The 23,716-nt window shown below is 44.1% G+C and overlaps 1 protein-coding gene across 3 annotated transcripts; it reads right to left on the bottom strand.

Moving 5' to 3' along the window:
• Positions 1 to 11,990: 11,990 nt before the first annotated feature.
• On the bottom strand, positions 11,991 to 22,943 carry tfec (transcription factor EC). 3 transcript variants are annotated; one of them, XM_058623485.1, is made up of 8 exons: positions 22,784 to 22,943; positions 18,779 to 19,021; positions 18,374 to 18,475; positions 16,563 to 16,683; positions 15,490 to 15,546; positions 15,099 to 15,174; positions 14,208 to 14,355; positions 11,991 to 13,054 (listed from the first exon to the last, which is right to left on the bottom strand). In XM_058623485.1, exons 1-8 carry the CDS (start codon positions 22,838 to 22,840, stop codon positions 12,635 to 12,637), a joined length of 1,224 nt encoding a protein of 407 aa, XP_058479468.1. In that variant the 5' UTR covers positions 22,841 to 22,943; the 3' UTR covers positions 11,991 to 12,634. The 3 variants fall into 3 exon arrangements, with proteins under 3 accessions (XP_058479468.1, XP_058479467.1, XP_058479469.1); XM_058623484.1 differs by lacking the exon at positions 22,784 to 22,943 and adding an exon at positions 19,417 to 19,735; XM_058623486.1 differs by lacking the exon at positions 22,784 to 22,943 and adding an exon at positions 19,417 to 19,734 and having other exon boundaries at positions 16,638 to 16,683.
• Between the last annotated feature and the right edge of the window lie 773 nt (positions 22,944 to 23,716).

The following is a 23,716-nucleotide window of genomic DNA, read 5'->3' on the forward strand; positions in this document are numbered from 1 at the left end:
TTTCAAGTCTGCCCTAACTTTCACTTTCCTGCTCTCTCTCTCTCTGGCAGTAAAGCAGGGTGACTTCAATCTTCAACTTCTTGTAACCAACCACAGCTCCTTGGCTCCTTGGTTCCTCCTTGCTGTGTAACAGTTTCGGTTCTCTGGGGAGAGAAGTGCTCAGTAGGCCTACAAGTTAACTTCCATCGCAGTGACACTTCAGCGTTTCTTAGCACGTTTCTTCTTTGGTTTCATCAGCGTGGTCGTGTGTTTTTTTTTTCCCCCCGCATTGAAATGACTGACAACATACAGCCGTCAGCCGCGCGTACGTACACGGGTCTCCCGCGCGTTCAGTTTTTCGCAGGGTCGTGTGCTCTTCTTTTTCCACACCAACTTGGCTTGTGCGTGTGATGACAAGATGAATAAATGAATAAAAAATGAATGAATTCCATACGAGGGAACTTTTAAGACTTGTCACCTGTCCTCCTTGTCAACCTGTAAGTCGCAGTTGGCATTTCCCGCGAGGGAGAAGTGATGCAGACTGGGTCATTTTGAAACTTTGTGGACATTGCAGGTGTCCTCCACACACACACACACACACACACACACTTTGGCCGAAATCATCTTTAATAATGAATAATGATGCCTGAGGTCTGTTTTGTTTATTTGCTGGCGTGGAGACGCGGTCTGGCTTATTTTGCGAGGAGGCCGATATGAGGCAGATATGAGGTTATAATGGTTGGCAGATGCACCGGGGCCTGCGCCGGGTTCCAGAGCAAGGCGAGGTGTTTGTTTGTACAAGCTGATTTCTCAGACTAAACGAGTGTCACGTCCTAACAGCTGCTTTGGATCAAAACAGCCGGCCAGCGCGCAGGCGGGAAGGGCCCCCCCTCCGTCCACCTGGCAAAACAAGATGGGACCTCGACGTGACAGCGAGCATAACATCTCCGCTAATAAACGAGCCGTGCGCTGAGACGACACATCTGAAGGGACTGCTCTTTTGTCTTAATTGTAAACGGAGCAGATTTTAAAAAAAGAGAAACAACAAAAAGAAAAAGCGAGCCGAGCTCCTGCTTTGTCTCCACATCGGGGTCAGACTCAAATATCGGCTACAGAAAAAAACAAATGCTATATTTAGTCTTGAGGAGTCTTGAGCAGAAAAGAAGGCTTCTTCACCTCCTCTTCTTTTTTTACTCTTAGTCTGTCTGTCCCGACACGCACGTCAGGTGACGGCGTTGACAGCAGTCGTCCTTCACGAATCCGCTGAGATATTTTTGCACTTGCTCGGGCATTTGGTTCGCATTAAAGTATGATTCCGGCCGCGCACGCGCGTGAATGCATCTCTGTTTTTGCTGTCACGCGCCGCTGGCCGCGGTCAGACGCCATCAATTCTGCGCCGCTGGGTTTCCCAAAAGAAGCGGTAAATCACGGTAGTTGTTCAGGGTAAACAATGCGGCAACGGCCCCCCAGAGAACTGTTGACTTCACTCGGCGGGAAAGAAAAACACAGACCAATGTGCTGGCTTAATGGCACGTCATGCACAGGTGCGCCCAAAGCGCGGCCTGCCGGAAAGGGGTTAATGCTTTTAGCGGCTCACACAAACTTTTGAGCACAGCGAGCGGCGGCGGGTGGAGAGTTTGGAAAGAGGGCAAGAAAGGGACGAGGGGGAAGAGGATAAGCAGAAGAGTGTGAATGAGTTCTGTGTGTTCCAACAGGTTTCTGCATCTCCAGGAAACCGGCTGGTCTCATTGGCCAGCAGGACGCTGCCTTGGGGAATACTGAGGAAATGTCCTCATTTTCTGTTTTGAGAGGCACTCCTCTCTGTGTGTGTGTGTGTGTGTGTGTGTGCACACGCCGAGTACCCCAGGTGCAGGTTGGGTTTCACAGACAGGAAAAATAAAAGTTTTTTTTTTTCTCACTAAAACCCAATTTACTCTTAAGTTTATTTGAATAAATAGGAATTAAAGATTTATTTAATTTCATTTTACGCGTCTGACATTTATACGGTTGTTGACTGTTTAACATAATTAACTGTCTCCTTGTTTTTCGTAACCGAGTGTGTGTCGATGATGTTTCTGTTGTTGCTCAAACCGCCCTTTGCTGTCACACTTTAAATGAGCGTAATTAGAAATCGTTAGCGACGCTAACGAATGTAGCTGCGTGTGATGTCGCAAAATCGTCAAATCCTTTTGATTCTCACGTAAACAGCGCACAGCGGGGTGAATTATTGCCTCACTGTACGCACCGCCGTCTCTCCCCGCTCCTCTTTCACGTGACGAACACACGGCGTCAACTAGAATCAGTCTCTTAAAAGCTATAAGGACAGCATGGCTGCAGGCCACGGCGTCATCTCCCCGTTTATCGGCTGCCTGTTACCGCTGGTGTCACTTCATAAATAAAGCCATTACCTCTGGATAGAGGCGGTGGACGGTGTGTTCACATACACAAACGCACATAAACACGCTGACACACAGACTCTGGGCAGGTACTCAGTCTTCCGTCGCTGGGGAGCTTTAACCCTGACCAGCTTAGTTCAGAGGCAAGGGGCTTTATGGGACGTTGGGGAGCAGCTCCGTGGAGTAAATAGAATATCCATCGGTGTCTGTCCCGATCTGAGATTAAGCCACCGAAAATCTCAGCGTTTTTTTTTTTTTCCCACTCTGACAGAAGTGTATGAAGCTCACATGGATGTGTACCTACACTCCCACCACACACTTTCAACACGTGGGGGGGGGAAAAAAAAATAAACCCACATGCTGTACAAAGAGTGGTGTCTGTGAGAGGGTCCCAGTGCAGCTCAGGGTTTTATGCTGACACTAAAGAATGTGTTCATCTATGAGTGAAGGGCCTCTCGCTCCCTGTCTGTTGCGTCCCTCTCTGCCTCGCCGATGGACTGACTTGCTGACTGACTGAGTGAATGAAGTGCAGTGTAGTGGGGATCTGACAGGGATCTCCGTGCGATCCGCTGCAACTCCCAAAGGGCCTCAAAGCTAAAGTCCTTCCCGAAGCATATTGGTCGAAACATTACTCCGGTTGTGTGGAGCTGGCTCGCAGGGTGGGCCGCGGGCTTACCGAGCAAAAAGTAACCGAATCTCTGGTGCATGGAAAACACGGGGAGCTGTTAAAAAAATAAAAAATAAAAAATAGACCGCGAAGAAGTGGATAAATGGAGTGCATCCAATAGTTTTTCAGAGCAAGTACAAGATTAAATCTGTGCCCGTCTCCCCGTGTTTATCTGCACCATCCCGGAGACTGCGGGGGTTACAGAGTGTGAGATGGAAGGCGAGTGAAGGGGAGTTCATGAACTGAACTTGCACAGAACAGAACATCTTAAAAACAGAGGTAGTTGAAAATAGAGATAAAGAGCAAACAGACAAACAGAGGTGGTATTATTTGAGTGGATAGGAGAGATGACAGGCGGGGGGGGGGGGGGGGGGGAGTTGGAGTACGTGCACCCTGGAGCATCCAGCCAAGTAAAAACACAGAGAATGTTAAAAGCTGATTTTTTTTTTTTTTTTTTTTTTTTTTTTTAAATCAACTCTATTTGACAGAGTGTAAGATCTAAATATTTATCTTTCTGTCTCTTTGTTAGCTCAGACAGCTCTGGAAATACTTTTACAAGTCACTGCTAATATTTATAGTTTTTACATATGGCCTCGCAGCACATTCAGAAGTGGTTTAGGTTTCGCCGTGACACTGGTTTCCATACAGCGCAGGCATGATTGAATTCCAGTCTGCACGTAAGTGTTTTTTGATCTGCGTGGCTTGATCCTTGCGCACCAAAGCACCACTACACACACACACACACATCACATTATACGGCATCAGCCAGCCTCAAAGTGGATCATTATTTACTAAACAGGTTTCCTAACAAGAAAAGACTGATTCCCCTGCAGGCTTGTATAAAAACCCCTGGAAGCATGGCGGCGGAGCAATATCCATCATAATTGATGTGTTGCAAAGCAGATTACACACATTAGCGCACACTGTTCTAGCTATGACAGCTCCAACCGAACATGACAAATTCCATAATGTGGAAGAGAAAAGAAGAAGAAGAAGAAGAAGGGAAAAAAAAGGTATTTTACTCTCTCTAGGTATTAAATCGCACGGCAACTAACTAACAGAGAGGCATTTGCATGTGCAGGCGCGAAACGCCAGAGCGCGTGTTTGTTGTGTGCCGTTAAACTTCACCTCCACTCGTGCTCTCACATCTCCTTAATTGTATTCTAGTTGCTCCACTCGGAGCGTGGAGAGGGTCCTGTAAACTGTTTCCTGTAGGGTTTTAATTCAACGCGGCTAATGGTGGCTACATGGACGACGTCTTCAAGGCCACTGGAGGCTGCGGCGTCAGCGGCGTTATTTACTGAACGCAGCACAACAGATAAGCCCATTGAAAGCGCAGCAGCTCATTTCACTGTGCGGAGGTATTAAGCGTCTGTAGCTGTCGTCTAATGAGTGGGCTGGATGCTGCAGGAATAAATAGGCTTTGGGAAGAGGGGTAGCTTGACTTGCTCACTCACTCACTCACTCACTCACTCACTCCTCTCTCACTCACTCATTCACTCCCTCCCTCCCTCCCTCCCTCTCTCTCTCACTCACTCTCCTCTCACTCTCCTAATCAACTCAACAGCATTACGGCAAATCTGCTACTGGAATTACAATTCTCTCCATGTGTTTGAATCAGAAAAGACTGAACCCAATTTCATTTATCATTATTATTATTATTATTATTATTATTATTATTAGTATTGTTATTATTATTGTTGTTATTATTATTATTATTATTGTTATTATTATTGTTGTTGTTGTTGTTGTTGTCGTAAAACAACATTTTGTGATGGCCCTAATGCTCTACGCACCAGGTAAAGTTTGGGGTTTTATGTTAAAAAGAAAAAAGAGAAAAGGTTAAAATTGATATTTGTTTTTATGATTTGAATTTTCTTTTTTTTCTTAAATAATATTAATAAAATGTACACTTAAATTTTTAGTCATTTTAAACAACATTAAAATATAAAACATATATATATAAATATTTATATAGCTATTCCATTTTATTGAACACATCCTTAAATGTGTTTCAGTACAAATTGTTTGATTTTCTGTCACTGCCCCCCCCCCCCCCCCCTTTTTTTAACCTAACATATCAAAATATGTGATTTAAATGATTTTCCTTGGCGTTAATTGCCGAATTATTTTTAATTGTAAAAGAAAGAAGGCCCGAGCTGCGCTGTGTGTTTCTGTGTGACCAAGCCGCTCGGATGTTGCTAACCCCACACACACACCCACTCCTGACAACCCACTAATTAACACCCCATGTTAATCACTCTCAACCCAGCCAATAACCAGTGACATGCCATCATGCAGATCCACAGCACAGCACAGCAGCACAAGTCTGGGCGATAGTTTCCTTTTAATGCTCGGTGCTGCGTTGTTAAGACGTCTCACTGAGTATTTTGACTCATTTCAGAGCATGAGACTGAACACTTTCAAGTGTGTACCTGAACAAGAAGTTGGTATTTAGCGTGACTGTCGTGACACTGAGGTGACAGAAACACTCCCAACTGTGACCAGGAAAAAAAAAAAAGAAAATAAAACTTCCGAACCATCTGTGGCTTTGTGTTACATTAACATTTGTGTTATATTCTCTAACAGTAAATTCATTTATTCTTTTTTCTTTTTTTCGTCGAGTGCAACATGTCTCAGATCTAAAAACCCTGATCCTGCTTCATATGCAGTGGTTTAAGTACACGTTGGCCAAATAATCTCCCCAGTACATCTGCTTCTGGCTAAAATAATGATTTTGATATAACATAATCTGATTGGCTTGAGCCACCGAGTAATTAACTGAACTTAATCATTTCATTTCAATTCATTTCTGTTACCTGAATTCTTTTTTCTCCTATTTTTGTTGTAGTGTCTGCATGTGCTTTAAGATCACTGTCGCCTGCTTGTTAAAGGCAGGGTGCTTCTGAACTCTGTTACAACACTGACCTCTAGTGTCACTACAGTCGGGCTCTGGTAGCTGTGGGAGGGTTTTTTTTTTTTTTTTGGATGTGGCATTTTAGCAGGCTTATTGGTTAGTCCTTTCTAAAGGTAATGAATCCGCTTTGGACAAACGGCCTGGTTTGAAGCTTTAGCCTCCAAACGCCTGGAGCAGGGATTGCCCAGTATAGGGCAGAGGTAGATTAGGAGTCAGTGTAATGAGAGGCGAAGCATCTCGTTAGTTCACCCTTTGTCTTTGCCGCCATCCGCCAAAGCCTTCAAGGGGAGGAAGAGAGATACTTCTCTGGCCAGTGGCGGCCACACAGGCATTGGCTTTATTTTTCATCATCCTCTCCTCCTTCTCTTTTCTCTCTCTCTCTCTCCCCTCTGTCCTCATCCTCAGCTGTGAATGCTAACGCTCACTCGTGCCAAAGCGGCCTTGCGTCCTCGACAGGGGCTCGTCAGATCTTCTAAAATATGGAAAAATACAGATGCTTGCCAGCCACAATGGTGTGCAGCACGCGGGTAATAGGCATAATAGGGTCAGGCCTGCATTTAATAAACAATTACCCATCTATAATAGATGAGTCCGGCTCCTAAAGGCCCAGTGCCTGGCCTGGGTCGACAGGGGGAACAGGAGAGATGGAGGAAAGATGAATGAATAATGCAGACGAGATACCCATCAGAGCACCCAAACGCTGGGGCCCATGCAGCGCCAATTATCTTCCTTTACTGATGATGATCATCATCATCATCTCTCCCAATGCCCTCCTCACCCCCGACCACCCTACACACCCTCCTCAACCCCCCACCCGTGCCTAAATCTGACATTTACCCAGCTGCACCGCGTGGCGCGTCCTTCCCCGTCAAACTCGGCAAAATAAAAACAAAGAGTGTCGCTGTCCTTACGCTACTGTCACTCCTCGGCAGAGCACACACCTGACCTGTGACCAATACAATAAATACTTTAGTCCTTATACGTCCTGGTTAGTTCGTCACTTGCTGATATTGTTATTGACATGGTCACATATTGATTTTTTTTAATTTATTTATGAATGTGTGCTTACAAATCACTATTATTTAGAGATACACACCCAACATATACGACAAATAATATTCAACCAATCAACTTTTTTTTTACGCAATTTACAGACTTTAAACTTAAATAATAAAAAACATTTCTGGATTTTGAAAAGACATTGAATTCAGTAAAGATATTTTTAATTTTACGTTACGTTACGAGGACAAATTGTTTTAGTTTTTTTGTTACCTTTTAGTTTGAGTATTGTGTCTTATTCCATCAAATGTCTTTTGGGACTTCTTTGTCTTCTCTTGTTTTCAGTGATCAGCATATTTGATTGGGCAAAGGTTAACACACCCTCCCCATTTATCCGGACTGGACACCTTATAATCTGCCATATTGCAGTGTCTCTTCTCAAATAAATAAATGAATGAATGTCACATTAGATTTCTGAGGGACAGCTGAGGGGTTTCCTTGTGGCATGCCGCTGCGGCCATTGCTCTTACTTTTGAATTAACAAATCAATCAGGGACTTCTCTTCATCAGCTTTCCCCGTTCAGTCCAAGGTCACCCAGATTACGCAAGGTTAAAGGGGGGGGGGGGCGTTGGTCTGTCACTAGTGAGATTAGCATACAGGTCTGACAGAGTGACGGTACAGTGGCCAGACAAAAATGCTCCCCGCTCACCGGTGTATTTGAGTCATGAAAACAGAGAGAGGTAGGAAGAACAGAAAAAGGCTCTCTGGCCCCGAGGATCAGAGGGGGGGACCTGTGGTGCTCACTCTGACTGCTATAGTGAAGTAGATGGGGCCCCAGTAGACGGCTTCAGTACGGGCTCTGGGAAAGATACACAGCCATTTTGTCTCCCTCAGGGCCCAAGTCTGTGGTTATAATGGGATCAGAGCCATGACCCTCCCAGGACACCATACCAATATTGGATATTCTATTAGTTTCCTCCGCGGCGAAAGGGAGTCTGTGCTGGGCTTCTTCTGTTACTCGGCATCACATTTGTTTTACTTTTATGTCACTTTAACAGCGACTAATGCAATTACTCACAAGTTTCCAGGAAGAGACTTCTGTAAAACTGAGTGAAAGTGCAGCCTATGACCGGTGTAAGACCTATATATATATATATACTGTATATATATATATTTTTTTTTTTTTTTTATGTATGCAGGGATTTTGTAAGCTCTTAACATATGGTCAAAAAAAAAAAAAAAATCAAGTCCCATAATTGTTCTTTTTCCCCATTTAATCCCAGCACTGGAAGATCCAGCGGAGATCACATTAACATTTACATTTGTGAATCTCACACCGCCTTGATGCAGCGCCGGCGTTCAGCCCCAGCATCTCGACTGCCTTTACATAATATCAAGCCGTATTAATCCTACATATGGAGCTCCCAATGTCTGTGCTGTGCGGATTTACATTTTCCTAATGATGTGCTTTCATTTTTCCTCCACTATCCCCCCCCCCCCCACACACACACACACACACACACATGCACTGTCCTTCCCTTCACCTCCAGCCCACAGCCCGCGGTGATTTAAAACACACACAACTGTAGTGCCGTTTTACTGCGGAATAACACAAAGCGTGGGTTGAGACACCTTCGGTCGCCCTGGCCCCCATCTGTTGCACATCTGGAAGTGGTGCGCCGCACCAATAATTGGAAGTCAATTTGTTTGAAGTTATGTATTTGGCATCTGGCTCGATTCATAAAAACTCTGGAAATCGCATTAATTTTATAGCATCTTGAGAAGGCCCAGCCACTCTTTCTTTTTTTTTTTGCTCTCTCTTGTGCTCCATCATTAATGCGCACAGGGCCGTTGCTGGTCTAGTGATGTGGGAGTTTGTCGAGCACTGGTCAGGGTGTGGTCCGTAATAAAAACAGCATGGAGGCCGGTGCCCTGAAGAGTCAACGGTTGAATTGCAATGTTGCACCAGAACGACAACACTGATTGCTTGCCGTTAAAAGATTTTCTCAAATTTTGGCAAAGTATTTTTTTTTTTTCACAATTTCACCTTTAACTTTGACTTTGATCTTCTTTTTTTTTTTTTTTTTTTGTGGTGGTGAAGGGGAAAACCCAAACCGGGGCCTAGTTTGCCACATTTTTAGTCGACGGCGGCGGGGCTGACTGATTGAGAAGCGGCATGGTGTTGTTTGTCACACAGCTCCGAGTCAGGGCTGAAAATAGATATGACACTTGATGTTTGGTGCCTCACTGCCGCCTGTCATATTGTTATTCCCACTCAAATTTCACCTAATTTGTGCACAAGTCTTGTCACAGTCCAGATTCTGATGAGGGCTTTTAGGTGGTTATTTTTTCCCCCTCCTGTTTCCCGCGTGTGTGCAGCAGCGAGCTGCAGTAAGATACACACCTGTGCGTGTATGTGCACTCTGTGTGTGTGTGTGTGCGTGTTTGCACACAAGCACATTTGATTAGGCTTGTTTGTGTGCACACGTGTGTGTTGCCTGGTGTGTGTGTTTTTTCCACACTGTGCTCCAAAGTGAGTCACCTCAGCTGAAGGTGATTAAGTTTTGCCAATGGCAGGCTCGACAGGTGAGTGCATTGTAGCATGCTGGCAGCTGTGGCATGTGCGCAGGTGACAGCTTCTCCCGCTCAGTGGTGGTGTCAGTGTTGGTGGGTGGCAGGAGGTCTGACAACGTTGTTTTGGTGACAGAACGACTCCGCTGTGAGGTTCGCGACATCACTTGCCTTCTTTAGATTTGTCAGTTTATACTGCAAAGTATAGGGAGTGCCACGGTCTTTGGCATTTCCCCGCCCCCCCCAAGACGCAATCCCATATGTAAAAGTGCAGTTTAACAAACGATTGTAATACACAAAAAAACAATATTACTCATTGCTTTTTTTTTTTTTGCTTTTTTAAATAATCCTCCACAAATGTTCTTTGTTGTACCCCATGCCTGTGTTGAGTTTCCTCAGGAACACACAGCACAGTGTCGAGACAAAACGCAGCCCATTGCTGCCACCTGGTGTTGAAAATATGACGCAACAGAAGCCCTTTACAAGACCAAGAGAGTGAGGTAATTCATTCAGGGACACCATTTTGCTGTGCATGCAATAGTACAACAGAAAACTAAGATCATTTTTACACCGCGGTGTTTGGGGCAGATTTAGTAGCGCGGCAGAAATATGGTGACAGTTAAAGAGTAGTGATAGTAATTAGTTATAGGATTGCAAAGTTCCCTGCGTTTGTATCACATTTTTCAAAAATTGATGTTCCCCTCCCTAACAAGCAGCTAATGGCTTTTACATCATCATGCCATTTCCTCGGCTCACATCTCGCTGCACTCTCACATCACTTCCTGTGCGCCGCGTCTGAACCGTGAAACTGTGATGTTCAAATAAAAGAAAGAAGAAAAAGTCGCTCGCTCTGATGTCACCGTTGCCTCATCCGACCACATTTCCCCCCCCTTTGAAGCCCCGTGCATAACAGACCTTGTTAGCTTTTTTTGATACGAGCGAAATGAATTAGTGAGGAAGTTTAATCTCATTTTTAGGATAGAATGCTCGGTCCCAAGTGGAGGCCTGAGACGGGACTTCTCTTATTGTGTGGCAACACTTTCATTAGTCTTCATTCATACGATTCCACCGATTTTCAATAAACCCTTCACTGCACTCCTTGGATTTGTGTTGGAAAAACAGGAAAAAAGAGCATATTACATATTTTTTAAGCATATTCTATATTAGCTTTGGTCATATTACCCATAAACATCCCTCACGTATTATTGTATTATTAATGCTTTAGTCACTATTTACCGCAAATTTCTTCTCCTGTGTTTTTCAGCCGCTTCGCGTCGATAATGGTGCACGACCGCTGCCTTCAGTAAACTTTATTAAAGTCAGTAATTTAAAGGTTTGTTCCCTGTTGGCTTAAAGGACACATCTCATCCTCCATGCTTACTGCAAAGAAAAACTTTCTTTGTTCTCAGCTAACAGCTCTCATCGCAAATCTTTATCCGCCACCGTGATTTCATCCTCAAGGGCTCATCAGCTCACGGTAGACTCATCAGAATTATCACTCCATGTCCACTTGTCTTTATTATCCAATTTTCCTTTTCTCGCCTCCTTTCTGGCACTCGTCGCCAATCAGTCACCTTGTAAGCTGGTCCTTCACCTTCCGCTGCAAATGTTCCCGGGCTTTGTTCGCGGCTCCTTGGACCCGCCGTCGCCGAGGTGGAAGCGCTTGTAATCAGATTAGCACGCGTTCATGTGTGTGTGTGTGTGTGTTTACGTTAGGCGACACTGAAACTACTCTGTTTTTATTAGAAAACAAGCAATCTGAAGTTATCTGTGTCCATATAATAACGAAACAGGAAGCTGTTTTGTTCCTCTTTGTTTCAGAAAGTACTCCTCATGAAAAACAACAATGTTTGGATAGTAGAACAATAAGTTATGGACAATAAGAACCACAGAATGTAAATGTTTGGGGCTGGTACCAGGTACTCCAGACTGCCAGCCACTGATTGGTCAGTGTGCCATCACAACAATGCCGAACAATGCTGAACTGTAGAACAGTTAAAAAGACTTAATCCTAATAGTGTGGGTTAATCTCCAACAACTACCAGGGAAATATTTAACAGAGGAGTCTGTATTTAGCGACAGCGAGCAGCATCACAAACCCTGCCACTGTATTTCAGTCCAGTTAAATAAAATATTTTTAATTAACTGATTGTAATGATTCAGTTACACTGAAAACAACTGCTTTATAAGTCACTAGTCACACGTTTGTGTGTGTGTGTGTGTGTGTGTGTGTGTGTGTAAAACGAAGTCACGGCAGTTTAATGCAGCCGTGCAGTGATGACTCCGCCCACATTGAGTACTATTTGTAGTGGACAACCAACCTACTGTTCCGTGCCGTGACGAGTCGAGGCGAGCTGGGACCACAGTGGAAAAGGGCCATTAGTTACAGTATTTAAGTTTTATTTCTTATTTGTTTTGTGTAAAGTTGCGAAACAAGAACTTGAGTAAGTGAAGCCAAAATCAAGTAAATAAAAAAAGGGGTTTATTGTATTTTTCCCACCCCCCCTTTGCAAGAATACAAAAGATAATTTGTTAGATGTTTGTGTAAATATGAATATGTACATTATGTATTAATGAATACACAAACTAACTAACTATAAACATTGAACAGAAACAAAAGACGTGGACGAGACAAAGGACACATTAGGCACTGTGGTAAGTACAAAACCGAGACTTTAAATAAGGCACATGACATCATCTCAGTCCTGCTTTTCTCTAAAGTTATAGTCATACGTTCGTTAAAAACGGACACTTTTGGCTGGTTTTCAGTGAATGTTTTTGAGTACATGGTTAAACAGGATGAAAACGTGGTCTATTTACATTATGTACACATATATATATATATATAATGGATGTATAAGGCTGATGAATGTCTCCCTTTTTTTTTAATGAGTGTTTCTGCTCTATGTGGGAGACAGAGGAACATGTTCATGTTCCGTCGTCGAGTTGAAAAAGAGCAGATGGCGCCGCGAGTTGGGCAGCTTTTAGTCCAAGAACTACACAGGTTATATCCAGGTGGCACTTGACCTGACTTGAACGTGAAGTGGTCAGTATTGTATGTCCAGTGCCACAAGGCAGTCTTTTTAAAGAGAGTGGGCCCCCCATTATAGGTCGCCCCCCCCACTGGAGCTGAAGCTGCTCCGGCGGCTGCTGTCCTTGGACGCGGCTCCGGGGGAACCGGCCGACAGGAGCGGGTCGGCGCCGAACGGTGAGAGCGGGTCGTCCATCAGGATCTCGTCCAGCCATTGCTCCTCCTTGAGCGTGGCGCTGAAGAAGTCTGTGAAGTGGGACAGTGGGTCGGAGAATGACGTGCAGCCGTCGGTGCCGGTGATGTGATCCTGTGGCCCGGCGGCAGTAGGGATCCTCTGGAGGTAGTCACTGTTGGGGTCCTCCTGGTACAGGGGAGGCTGCTGGACCTGGGGAGATGACTGTTGTTGTTTGAGGAGGTGGGAGGATAATTCAACCGTCCCCAGGGATGAAGTCATGTTTGGGAGACCATGTGCTCGCGCCTGGATCTCAAGCTCCTGGAAGACAAAGGAAGATAAATCATTAGATCACAATACCTTAACACTATAGTGTGGAACTTTTAAATGTGTCCACTATGTTTAAACTATTGACAAATGAGTTCACACAGTTTGGATGGTGCCCATCAGCTCCACTCTCTGTGACTCTCAGTGAAGTGGTGCTTCACAAAAAGATCTCTTGTTTCGCTGTGACCTTCTCGCACCACGCACACGATGCGACTCATTTTATCTCAAGACCGATCAAGGCATCGGCAACATCGCAGAAGGGCCGCAAACAGGGTGAAGTATGAATGACGACACACAAAAAAAAAAGTGTTTGACGGGCTAATCTTTAAATGATCTAAATACCAAAAATCACATGGTGAAACACTGGGATAAACCGCACCTTTTTCCACATCACCTCACACTGGGGGTTTTTGTTGGGACAATCGGGAGTTGACACACTCCTCTCCCACACACACACTTTCTCATCACAGCTTATGCGACCGGCGCTAATCACCCATCGGTGTCATCTCGGCGCCCAGTTTGACCTTTATTAGCTGTCACTATATCATCAGCAGCTGTGAAGGTTTCCTGGATACCTCCGTCATCTTCAAGGATGATTACATATTTTTGCGTCTCTCCCGTCGCTGTGGTAAAGTCGGATAAACCACAGTGTGTGTGTGTTTGCGTGCACAAATTGTGTAACTATATGCGCTGACGTAATACGTCCCATTACTGATCCTCATCTATTCCTCACACCTAGTTTTATCTCCACTGAAAAAGGGATTAGACCATTGGCTTTATTCATAGGGTAATTAGCCCAGAGAGCGAGCTAGGTGTAAGGACCTGATGTAAACAACAGTGTGAGTTGGGGGTGGGGCTCGCTCTGGAGGTGGAAATTAGCAGAAGTGAAAAGTGGGGTGAGCCTGGGGTCCTTACCAAACTTTGGTTTAATAAAAAAAGGAGAGCTCGATAATGTGGAAACACTAGTATAATTGGATGATTCACTGGGCCTCTGAGAATGTACGCGTGAAGACCGTAGAGAGATAATTGGCCTCATGTTTGTGTTGAGAAGGATGTCGATGAAGTGCAGTGTTTTTGTGACGAGGATGTGAAGGCATCGCACGTTGGCGTTCCCTCTTTACAGCTAATGAATACGGCTTGTTCTTACCTGAATCCTCAGCAGCAGCCTCCTGTTGGCTTGCTCCAGCTTCTTCTGCCGGCTGTCCAGCTCCCTCGCGTGCTGCTGCTCCTTCTGCAGCCACTTAATGTACTCCACTGAGGCCTTCAGGATGGTGCCTTTGTTCCAGCGCATGTCTCTGTGAAAAAAAAAAATTAAAAAAAATTTGTTAAAGATAACCTTTTACACAGAAACCCCCTGATGTCGGCGGAATATCCTGAAAAAAAGTTTCAACATAGTAGTTTCTACTTCTTTTTATGATGTGAATAAGAAATGGTGATTTACACTGAGCAATTATTCATCTTTGGACATTACATGGCGACACTGAATGGGGGGTTTTAATAGAACAGTTAAGTAGCTGCGTGGAAAGTCCATTCTCGTGCCTCTTTGCTCGGTAAAATTAATCCTTGAGTAAAAATAGGTGTGGTAAAAATGAGCTAAGTAGGAAGACAAGGAGGGGGGGAAATTGAGCATTGGAGTGAAGGTGCAAGAGTGCAAGTCATTCCTTTTGCAGATCTTATTGCCTTTTTTTTTTTTTTTCTTTTAAAGGACAGTGGGATTGTGGTAAAATGGTCCTTTTGCACACAAGTGAGACATCGGCCCGATCGGCGGCTAATAATCTCCTTTATCCCGCGTTAATGGCAAAGTGACAACGCTCACCTCCATTTAAATTTGAGGCAAAGTTTAAGTGCGAAAGATGGCTGATGGATTTCGGCTCACCCCCATTCTCCATCTAACTAACCTGCCGTGACCCAGCAAAAGGCTGTAGTGCACCCTTGTAAAAAAAAAATGACTGAAATGTGCTTGCGTGCTCATTTGGAATCCAGGATCTTTGTGCTCGGAATTGAATACACATGATATAAAATGAGTGTTTCAACTTACGGGTCGTTCGACTTCGGTATCAGTGTCCCCAACTCCTTTATCCTGTAGTTTATGTTGTATCTCCTCCTCCTTTCAACTAAACAAACAGAACAAGAAATGATAAGAATATTGTAAACGTTATGGGTGTGTTTAACACACGTCAAAAAGGGATGAAAATGTCCCGCCGTGTTGTAACTGACTGAAACCAGACCGGAGAGTAGCACAATAACTTCACTTTCTTGTAAATACAACGCGAGAGAACAAGTGCACATGTTATTGCGGCCGTTCGACGAAAACATGTCATTAACCAAAAAAGATAAAAACCACATCTCTATCTCCCTCGAGGCGAGCCGTAACTCATCGTCACATCATAAACTATGAGGGAGTTGAAAGGCGGCAGGATGACACTCACTCAAGTTGTGGTTGTCTTTCTTCTGTCTCTCTTTGGCCATCACCCTTGTGTCGTGCTCTGTCAAAAAAAAAAAAAATCACAGGGGAACGAAGTGATTAGCAACGCACACTAATTTAGAAACTGAAAGACAACGGTCACACAATACAAGAAAAAAAAAGAAAAATCCAGTCACACACACACACACACACACAATCGGTTGTTTTGAGACAGTTCAGTGCTGGGGTCGGCCTGAAAGTGGAGCCTCTGTGTGTTAGAGCCTACACCCCAGACACAAGTTTGACCTCCTTACACACACACACACACACACACACACACACGAGTGAAAGAGCCCCATTTATACCCTCTATCTATGTCTGAAGCTCATTGTGGGGAATTAAAATAGTGACCACTCTTAAACCACTTAATTAAGACGCTAATGCGTGCCAGGGAAGGACAAAAAATGCCAGTGCATCCATATTTGTATTCACATTCTTCTCAGTCACATCATTTGGGACCTGAGATTGAATTTCCCAATTTGTCTCTGTTGATTCAATCAAGGACAATTTAGACTGTGCAACAGCCCATTGTCCTCTCCGCCCACAACTCAGAACCAGTCAACAATTTACTTATTTGCCGGTTGAGAGAGGAGGGCTCTGCAGGCATCCTTTCGATTTCCTAAATCAATTAGCCGCCTTTGCTTGATGCATGACAATAATAAGAAACGTCTTAAAGGGGCCCTCTGTTTTTCTGCGCCGTGACGAAAAGTCTACACATTTCCGCGGCCTATTAGCGGAGGGAACGACAAGCGGGCCAGTGTTTGTCAAGTGCGGGACACAAATCACCTTTCATATTTGCCTGACACGTGTAATTTGACTTGATTTTTGCAGGAAAAGACACACAATATGTTGCCATTTATAGTGAACACAAGTGACTTTGTTCCTCCATGCAAAACTTTGATGTTAAGATATTTTGTTGGTGGTGTTGCAGTGACCCAAAAATCAACCACATTTTTTTTTTTAAATCTACAGCAACCTGAGCTTGTGATAATGTATTAATTATTAATTGGTTAGCTGTGCTATGGTATGAGTTCATACCTGTGTATTCCCTTTTTACAGTGAGCTTTGTGGGGTTAGGTGTGGGACTCATTCCGCCATTAGGGGCGTTCATACCTGGTTCACCCCCATACAGGTCCAGCATGCTGCCACTGAGGGATACCTGTTAGAGGGAGGAGAGGAGGGGAGGAGGGAGAGAACACAAGCAGAGCGGGGTCAGCCACAGGTAAAGCACATTTACATTTCACAGACATTTAAACACGGCTGCCTTTCACGGGACGAAACAAAAGCCACGACGACGCAAACGCTTGTTTTGTAGCTGCTGTGTGGCTTTGCATGTGGAGTGATCAGAGGATCGCTCCACATGCAGGGATGATTGTCAGCCCCCAGGGCCTTTGCCCCCGCAGTGCCCAGCAGGAAGGTGTCGTAGCCACGTGTCTGCAGCAGCAGGACAAGGTAAACCCATTGCTTTGGTCATGAACGGGATGTCGCCCTCCAGTTGTCTGCTCAACCTTTGTTGCGCTAAAATTCGCAGGTATGCCTGACACTTTTTAACCTGCTACAAAAAGACAACTCCTATTTCCAGTGGTTGTCTGCAAAATCTACTTCAAAAAATGCAAGTGAAACTGAGCAGATCATGTACATATGGTGTCAAGTTCATGTATCCTGTACAGAAATACTAACTGGTTTGGCCTCCTTATGCTTAGTTCGATCAATAATGTCTTGATCTGCTGCCCTTTTCGAAACCCCGGCACTTGAAAGCGGTCCTGAAACAAAACTGCGCTCTGTGTTGAAAATAGCATGTCGTCAGATAAAAAGGCTAGCTGGGTCAACTGCTTGAACAGAGGCAAAACTGTTTGCCTACGGGGTCTCAGCTCGTCTGGGAAAGACTGCATCAGTTCTGCGATAATGATGCCTTTTCATGGGGGGGGGGGAGTATTGGACGTCAACATATAGCATGCTGACACACACTTGTGTGTCTAACTCACATTTGGGTATTCAAGAAGCGCTCGAAGCCAATTTTATCCATGGCGTGTGTGACAAATCTAACTACTACACGACAGAATCTGATAAGGCTGCTTGTCAAGCGGTGGGAGGAAATGGAGAGGGAAAACAGACAAAAACAGCAGAGAACTGCAGACGTTTCAGAATATCTGTGGTTTGCTTTTCATTTTGCATTATCTCACCGAGATGGGAAGAAAGAGGAGGAGGAGGAGGAGGGGGAGGGGATAAAAAAAAAAAAGAAGAAAAAAGTGCTTATCGAAATGAAAGATTGCAACAATTCTCCTCTTATTGAAATCGCTTCAATTCCTCTCCGGTCTGTGTTTCTGGATGTGTTGACACGGCGAAACGCAAGTGATGCACCGCGGCGTATGACTAATTGGGATGAATTGATCCGTTTAAGCATGGTATCATGTCTGAAACCTACGGGGAGTGTATGCATTTGCCCAATCCAGTGGCTCAGAACCTGTCTCCAGAAAAATCGCCCACAGTTTTACTCCTCTGTCACACTTCTGTCCTTACTACATCCTACTCCCCTTATCTAGTGTCTGTTTTGTTCCTTGTCACTTTATCTGCAACTATTCTAGTTAAAGAAGTCTTAAAGAATGTTAGACAGCTACATTAGATTAAGCACCTGCTATTGTCTTAAATGTAGTCTTTGTTTTTAAACGCCTTAAGCCCCAGTGAACTTTGACTCATCTTCAGACTTAAGCTGCCCTCAAACGAAGGCAGGTCCCACTTTTCCCAAGCGCCTGCACCTCAAAATTTGGGCAGTTTGTGGAATTTAAAATTTAAAAACAGTATCAGTGCATGGTTAGAGCAAAAACACATTGAACGTGATTCATACTTACATTGCTTTGCATCATGATGTTAGGCTCCATGCAATCCAGGCCTCCATCATTGAAGCCGGATTCAAGACTAATTAGGTCATCAATAACTTCATCCATTGGAAACTAAAAGATAAACAGTCATTTCAGTGTACTCCTCGACAGACTGATTGTGTTTGTGTCAGGAATTCCATTACTGTCCAAGTCTGATCTTTTAAACACTCGTTGAAACATTCAAATTTCACAATTTCATCCATTATTTATCTCTCTTGGACTAAAAGATTCTTCTCATTTCTTAAGCAGTAAACAAAAAAGAAGTATTCATTTAACACAAGGCATGATTTGAGTTTCCTCAATTTCACTTCCATATATTCAGCAGTGTCATAATTCACATTCAGGCGCTCTCTGTTTTCCCGGCAGTTCACTCACCTCACTGTCGTGACTGGCCATAGTGAGCAGGGTAACGGGGCTGGTGGGGTTGCTACTGTCGCTGACAGAGGGCATGTTCCCGGTCCTCATGATGGGCATGGTGGCCAGCGGCTGGCCGGGGGCGTGCGGGTGAGGCAGAGCGTGGACCTGCCCGGTCGATGAGGCCAGCGTCAGGTACTGCTTGACCTGCTGACTCTGGCTCTGGTGGAGGTGGAACTTGGAGTTCTCGAGGTGGCTCTGTACCTGCGACGGGGTCATAGCACACGGATGCTGTCAGTGAGCCGGCTGAACGGAAAGATGTAATTTACAGGGAGGTGGGGAGGTCGCTTGTTGTTTTTTCACACCGCTGAATCAGCGCTGACTGAGAGCATGAGCACAGCGGTTCCTTGCATTTTGCCATTAGTCACTCAAAACATAACTTGAAGTCATGAAATCGACTGTAATATTGAGCACCAGAGAGTGTGACTTAAAAAATGGAGCAGCTAAAGTTGAAAATGCAGAAATTTCCATGGATTACTTTCATATTCTAACAACAGTCAACAGTCAAGATCGCCAAATGAGTAGTTAGAGCCACAGCAGTAATATGTTAGAGGTTAGAAAACACAGAAGACACATTCAGAATTGTTCCACATTCTTACATTTGAAGCTCTGGCCGCGTCCCGCATCATGTAGTAACTGCAGTCGGTTAAATGTGGCATTCTCAGAAAGGCAGAGAGTGCTCAAGATAGTTTGTTTTGATGTCGCAGCAGGTCAGCTCAAGGGATCCAGATCTGCTGCAGCAATCCTGCTTAATCGGCTGACTTCTGAGTGTCTGTGCTCGCCAGTCCCCTACCAGTGTCTTATAAGGGGCCCTAAGTGAACTAATTAGGCCCAAAGCTGGGGGTAACCCTTTGTGTTGCGTAGCATGATAATCACTTCAAACACTGGACTGTCAGATCACCCAGGGTTTGATCACTGCAGGATATCTGCCTTTAGCCTCTATCACTAATTCACTGGGACCGCCCTTTTCTGTCCTAGTGACCAATCAGGGCTCAGCTCCCAGTGTCCTCTGCTGGCTGCTTCAGGGGTTGTGGCAGCACAATCGACCCTTGTTCCACACTGGGGGGTTTTAAATAACTCCGCTGATGCCATTTTTAACCATGCCTTTCTATTCATTCAGTGATTTCAATGTATACAGTTTTGTGTTATTAGTTTCCCCAAACAATAAGTGCAATAAAACAGTTTTTTTTTTTTACTGTAAGTTTGAGGCTATTTTGCAGGAGGAGCATGTCACCTAAAAATGTCTAATTTGCTTACTAGCTCATAAAGAAGTTCATTGTTAGACTTTCTTTTATCAGTTTACGGCCTGTTGAGTGTTCCCCCCCTCATGTATAAAGTAATAACTATTATATAAATATCTCATTATGTGAATCTAATACTAGTGAAGTATCATTATAGCAAATATTTTTAGAAAGTTAATCTTGCCTATTGTCTATTACCCCCAATTTCCTTCTGTAAGTGTTTTATTCACTTTGCTCTGTGATCACATCGGAAGCATTTTATGACTAAACTTTTCCATGACTGGCCTCCACTAATCAGCAGTAAAATAAATTTAGATAAGAACATGTGGGTGTTGCAGCCGATTCAGTAAGTCATATTTAGGAAGAATTATCTTGTCCTCCTTATCCACGTTGGCTCCCCTAATCATGATGTCACTTTTAAAGCTCATTTCCTTACCATAAAAACAGGTATCACTTGTGAGCGGAATTGCATCTACTGACGCTGTATTAACTGTGGCTCTTCATAAAGTCAGGTAACAATTTATATGCACTGTATTACAGCGAGACTGTCGAAGCAAAACCCCTAAATGAATTCAGTAAAATAAGAGTGCAGGATTTCAGTGTTTAAAAAGGTACAAGTTTATAGTTACATCGTTTCGCCGATGTTATGTTTTCAGACTTTAAGCAACAACGCAGTGACTACCAGCTTTATGTAAAAAGTCAGCATTATATTCACCTTGTCAGCTAAACTACAGCTGCCCTCATTCACCAGTCGTCCACCTAAGCAAGAACAGGCTCATCACAATACTCAACTTGTCAGTGATGACTGGGAGTTCTTATCTGTCGTCTCCGGGGTCCAAACAAGATGGTAGTTGTTAGCCAATCAGGATTTTTTTTTTTTCCACTACGGGTAGCAGGAGGGATGCCAGAACTGATACACACCACATCTGCTTTGTGTGACGGCAGATTGTGTGGTTTCACGTCGGGCTTTCTCACTACTGTAAATGCCGGAGACATGCTTGTTATCCACTTAAGGGAATCAGATTAGATTTGAGATGTAATGGCGCTTCAGTCGACAAGGTCAACTCCGACAATGGCCGGGCCTGTGCAAGTGTGAAGCGGACATGCTGGAAATTATCAATGGGCCGCCATACACATGGGGACAGGAATGAGATAAGAATATAATCAATCGAAGGCTGAAGTTTGAGATGGTTGTGACTGTGATGCTGGTGTTTTTAGACACGCCAGTGTTTCTCATTCTCAGTGCAGACACCTGTTGCAACAATTGCGGCAGTGTTTGAGGTCACAGCTTTATCATTTACACACATATGCACAGCTATATATATATGATATTTTTTGCACACACACACACGTTTGCGCCTCATTCTTAGTGAGGACCCTCAGTGACATGCATTCCTTAGCCCCTGTCCCTAACCTTAACCATCACATCTCAGTGCCTCACCATAACTTTTACCCGAACCCTAAAACCAGGTCTTAACCCTGAAAAAGCACTTCCCAAAATGTCCTCACTCACGTACAATTGTTTGTCCTCACAAAGCGACAAATACAAGAACACACGCACACACACATGTTGGCACAGCAATTGAAGTGAGGACCCTCATAGATCGATTGCATTCCCCAACCCCTTACAACTAACCTTAACCATCACAACATTGTCCCTAACCCTAAAACCATGTTTTAACCCCCGAAAAAGCCCTTTAAAGAGGACCAGCCAAAATGTCCTCATTCAATCTTTCGTCCTCAAAAAGCGACAAATACAAGAACGCACACACACACACACACACACGTTTGCACAGCATTTGAAGTGAGGACCCTCAAAGACATAATGCATTCCCTAGCCCCTTACCTTAACCATAACCATCACAACTAAGTGCCTAAGCCTTAAAACGTTAAACCCTAACCCTAAAACCAGGTCAAAGCCCTTTAAAGCGAAAATGTCCCCACTTTCCGAAACTGTCCTCACTCCGCATTGTTTATTCAATTTTTGCACTCATTCACTTTTTTTTTTCTTTTTTTTTAATTTCAGCTCTAAATAATTACTTTAAACATATAAACAAACATCTGCTCTTTAGAATATGTATAAAATATTTGTCTTACGTCCAATCCTCAATCTTGGTGGGTCCTAAAAATACTGCACACACACACTCACACATATCTCATATGAACACACAAACTCACAGGTGTCTCTTCTAGCTCTTGCTTAACACAGTTTCTGTCTTGCCCAAGTTCTCCTTTCACTTCAGAAAAATCTGGCAAATGATGAAACAGTGGCTGAAATTATGTACAAAACCCGAGTGGGAGCTTTGGATTCATTTCTCCAAACATGCTGCGTTTTCCAAAAATGCAGATAAATACGGTGACAGAATGCAGTAGCAATGCTTGATTATCTTTCATTTCGACGCTGATGAGATGGAAGTGGAACAGAAAGCCTTCGCAGACATGCTTACTTTTTTTTTTTTTTTTTGCTGAGCGTGCTAACCAGTAAATCGTTGTAACCACACACCCAAGATTGTGAAATGTGAGGGAAGATAAGACAAAGTTGTCAAACTGATCCCAGAATCCACATTCCACAGTGGCTATTCACTTATTCTGGGTTGCAAGTGCACGCAAACACAAATAAATGCACACATAGTGATACACACACACACACACACATTATTATTATTATTTTTTTAAAGCTTGTCCCGTTATCCCCGGCCTGCAGCTGAGTCGCTCTCCCCCCTACCTGTAGAAGTTGGATCTCTGTCAAAGTGATCACTTTGACCACACAGCAGCGACTCATGGCTCCCCAGAGTGACAGCGTCTCCCACCACAGGAGCTGCGACTTCTTTTTTTACAGAAGAACAAGAACTGTCACGGCTACAGCTGTTGTCTCACCGAGACGGGGTGCAGAAGAAGAGGAAGGAGAAGAGAGGTTCTGCAGCCTCCTTCCTGAGCTTTTGCAGAAATATCAGAAAGGAAGGCATGACACATCAGCTTATTTGGGAGCCGCACAGGCCGCTTCCTGTGTGTGTGTGAGTGTGTTGGTACATGCGTGTGTTTTTTGGTCTGGGAAAAGGCCTGACAGAAGCAGAAATACAGATGGCAGTTAGGGGGGTTGAAGTTGAAGTATGTGTGTGTGTGTGTGTGTTCATGAGTGTGTGTCGGGCTGTAAGAACTTGACAGAATGTGAGTTCCTGCTTGTGGATCACCACACTTTCCTGCCTGCCGAACATCCAGCCCTGCTCAGCAGATTCTCCCAGGTTATCTACGTGACACCCACTTCCCTTTGGAAGGCTTCTCAGCCATCAAACCACAGCCATGGCTGCAGCCAGGGAAACATACAGAAAAACGCAATCTGTGGATGTGTGCAAAATATGCTAAAACACACAGATGTGCACTCGCATAAACTTGGTAACACGTTCCAATCACTGTCAGGCCGGCGTACGACAAATCCCGGAAATTCCTGGACTCAGCAAAATGAAAATGGGGTCATTGCAAGTCCTCTCCGTGTTCTCCGTTTCTTTTTTTTTCTTTTTTTAATAATAAAGCATAAATACAATAGTTTAATTTACCTGTAAAGTCCTGCTAGGATTAGAAAGATAGATAGGAACCGAATTCTCTGACTTATTTTCCACTACATTCACTTGCAAAAGTGTTTTTAACTTTAACACATGTT

The sequence above is a fragment of the Solea solea genome, chromosome 3, assembly GCF_958295425.1.
Source record: "Solea solea chromosome 3, fSolSol10.1, whole genome shotgun sequence".
NCBI lineage: Eukaryota > Metazoa > Chordata > Actinopteri > Pleuronectiformes > Soleidae > Solea > Solea solea.

Coding starts and splice junctions, on each gene's coding strand:
- tfec (XM_058623484.1), bottom strand. CDS start 19,476: ATGCCACATTTAACCGACTGCAGTTACTACATGATGCGGGACGCGGCC. Junction 15,175..15,489: donor GAAAGACAACCACAACTTGA/GTGAGTGTCATC, acceptor CTGTTTGTTTAG/TTGAAAGGAGGAGGAGATAC. Junction 13,055..14,207: donor GGCTGCTGCTGAGGATTCAG/GTAAGAACAAGC, acceptor TTTGTCTTCCAG/GAGCTTGAGATCCAGGCGCG.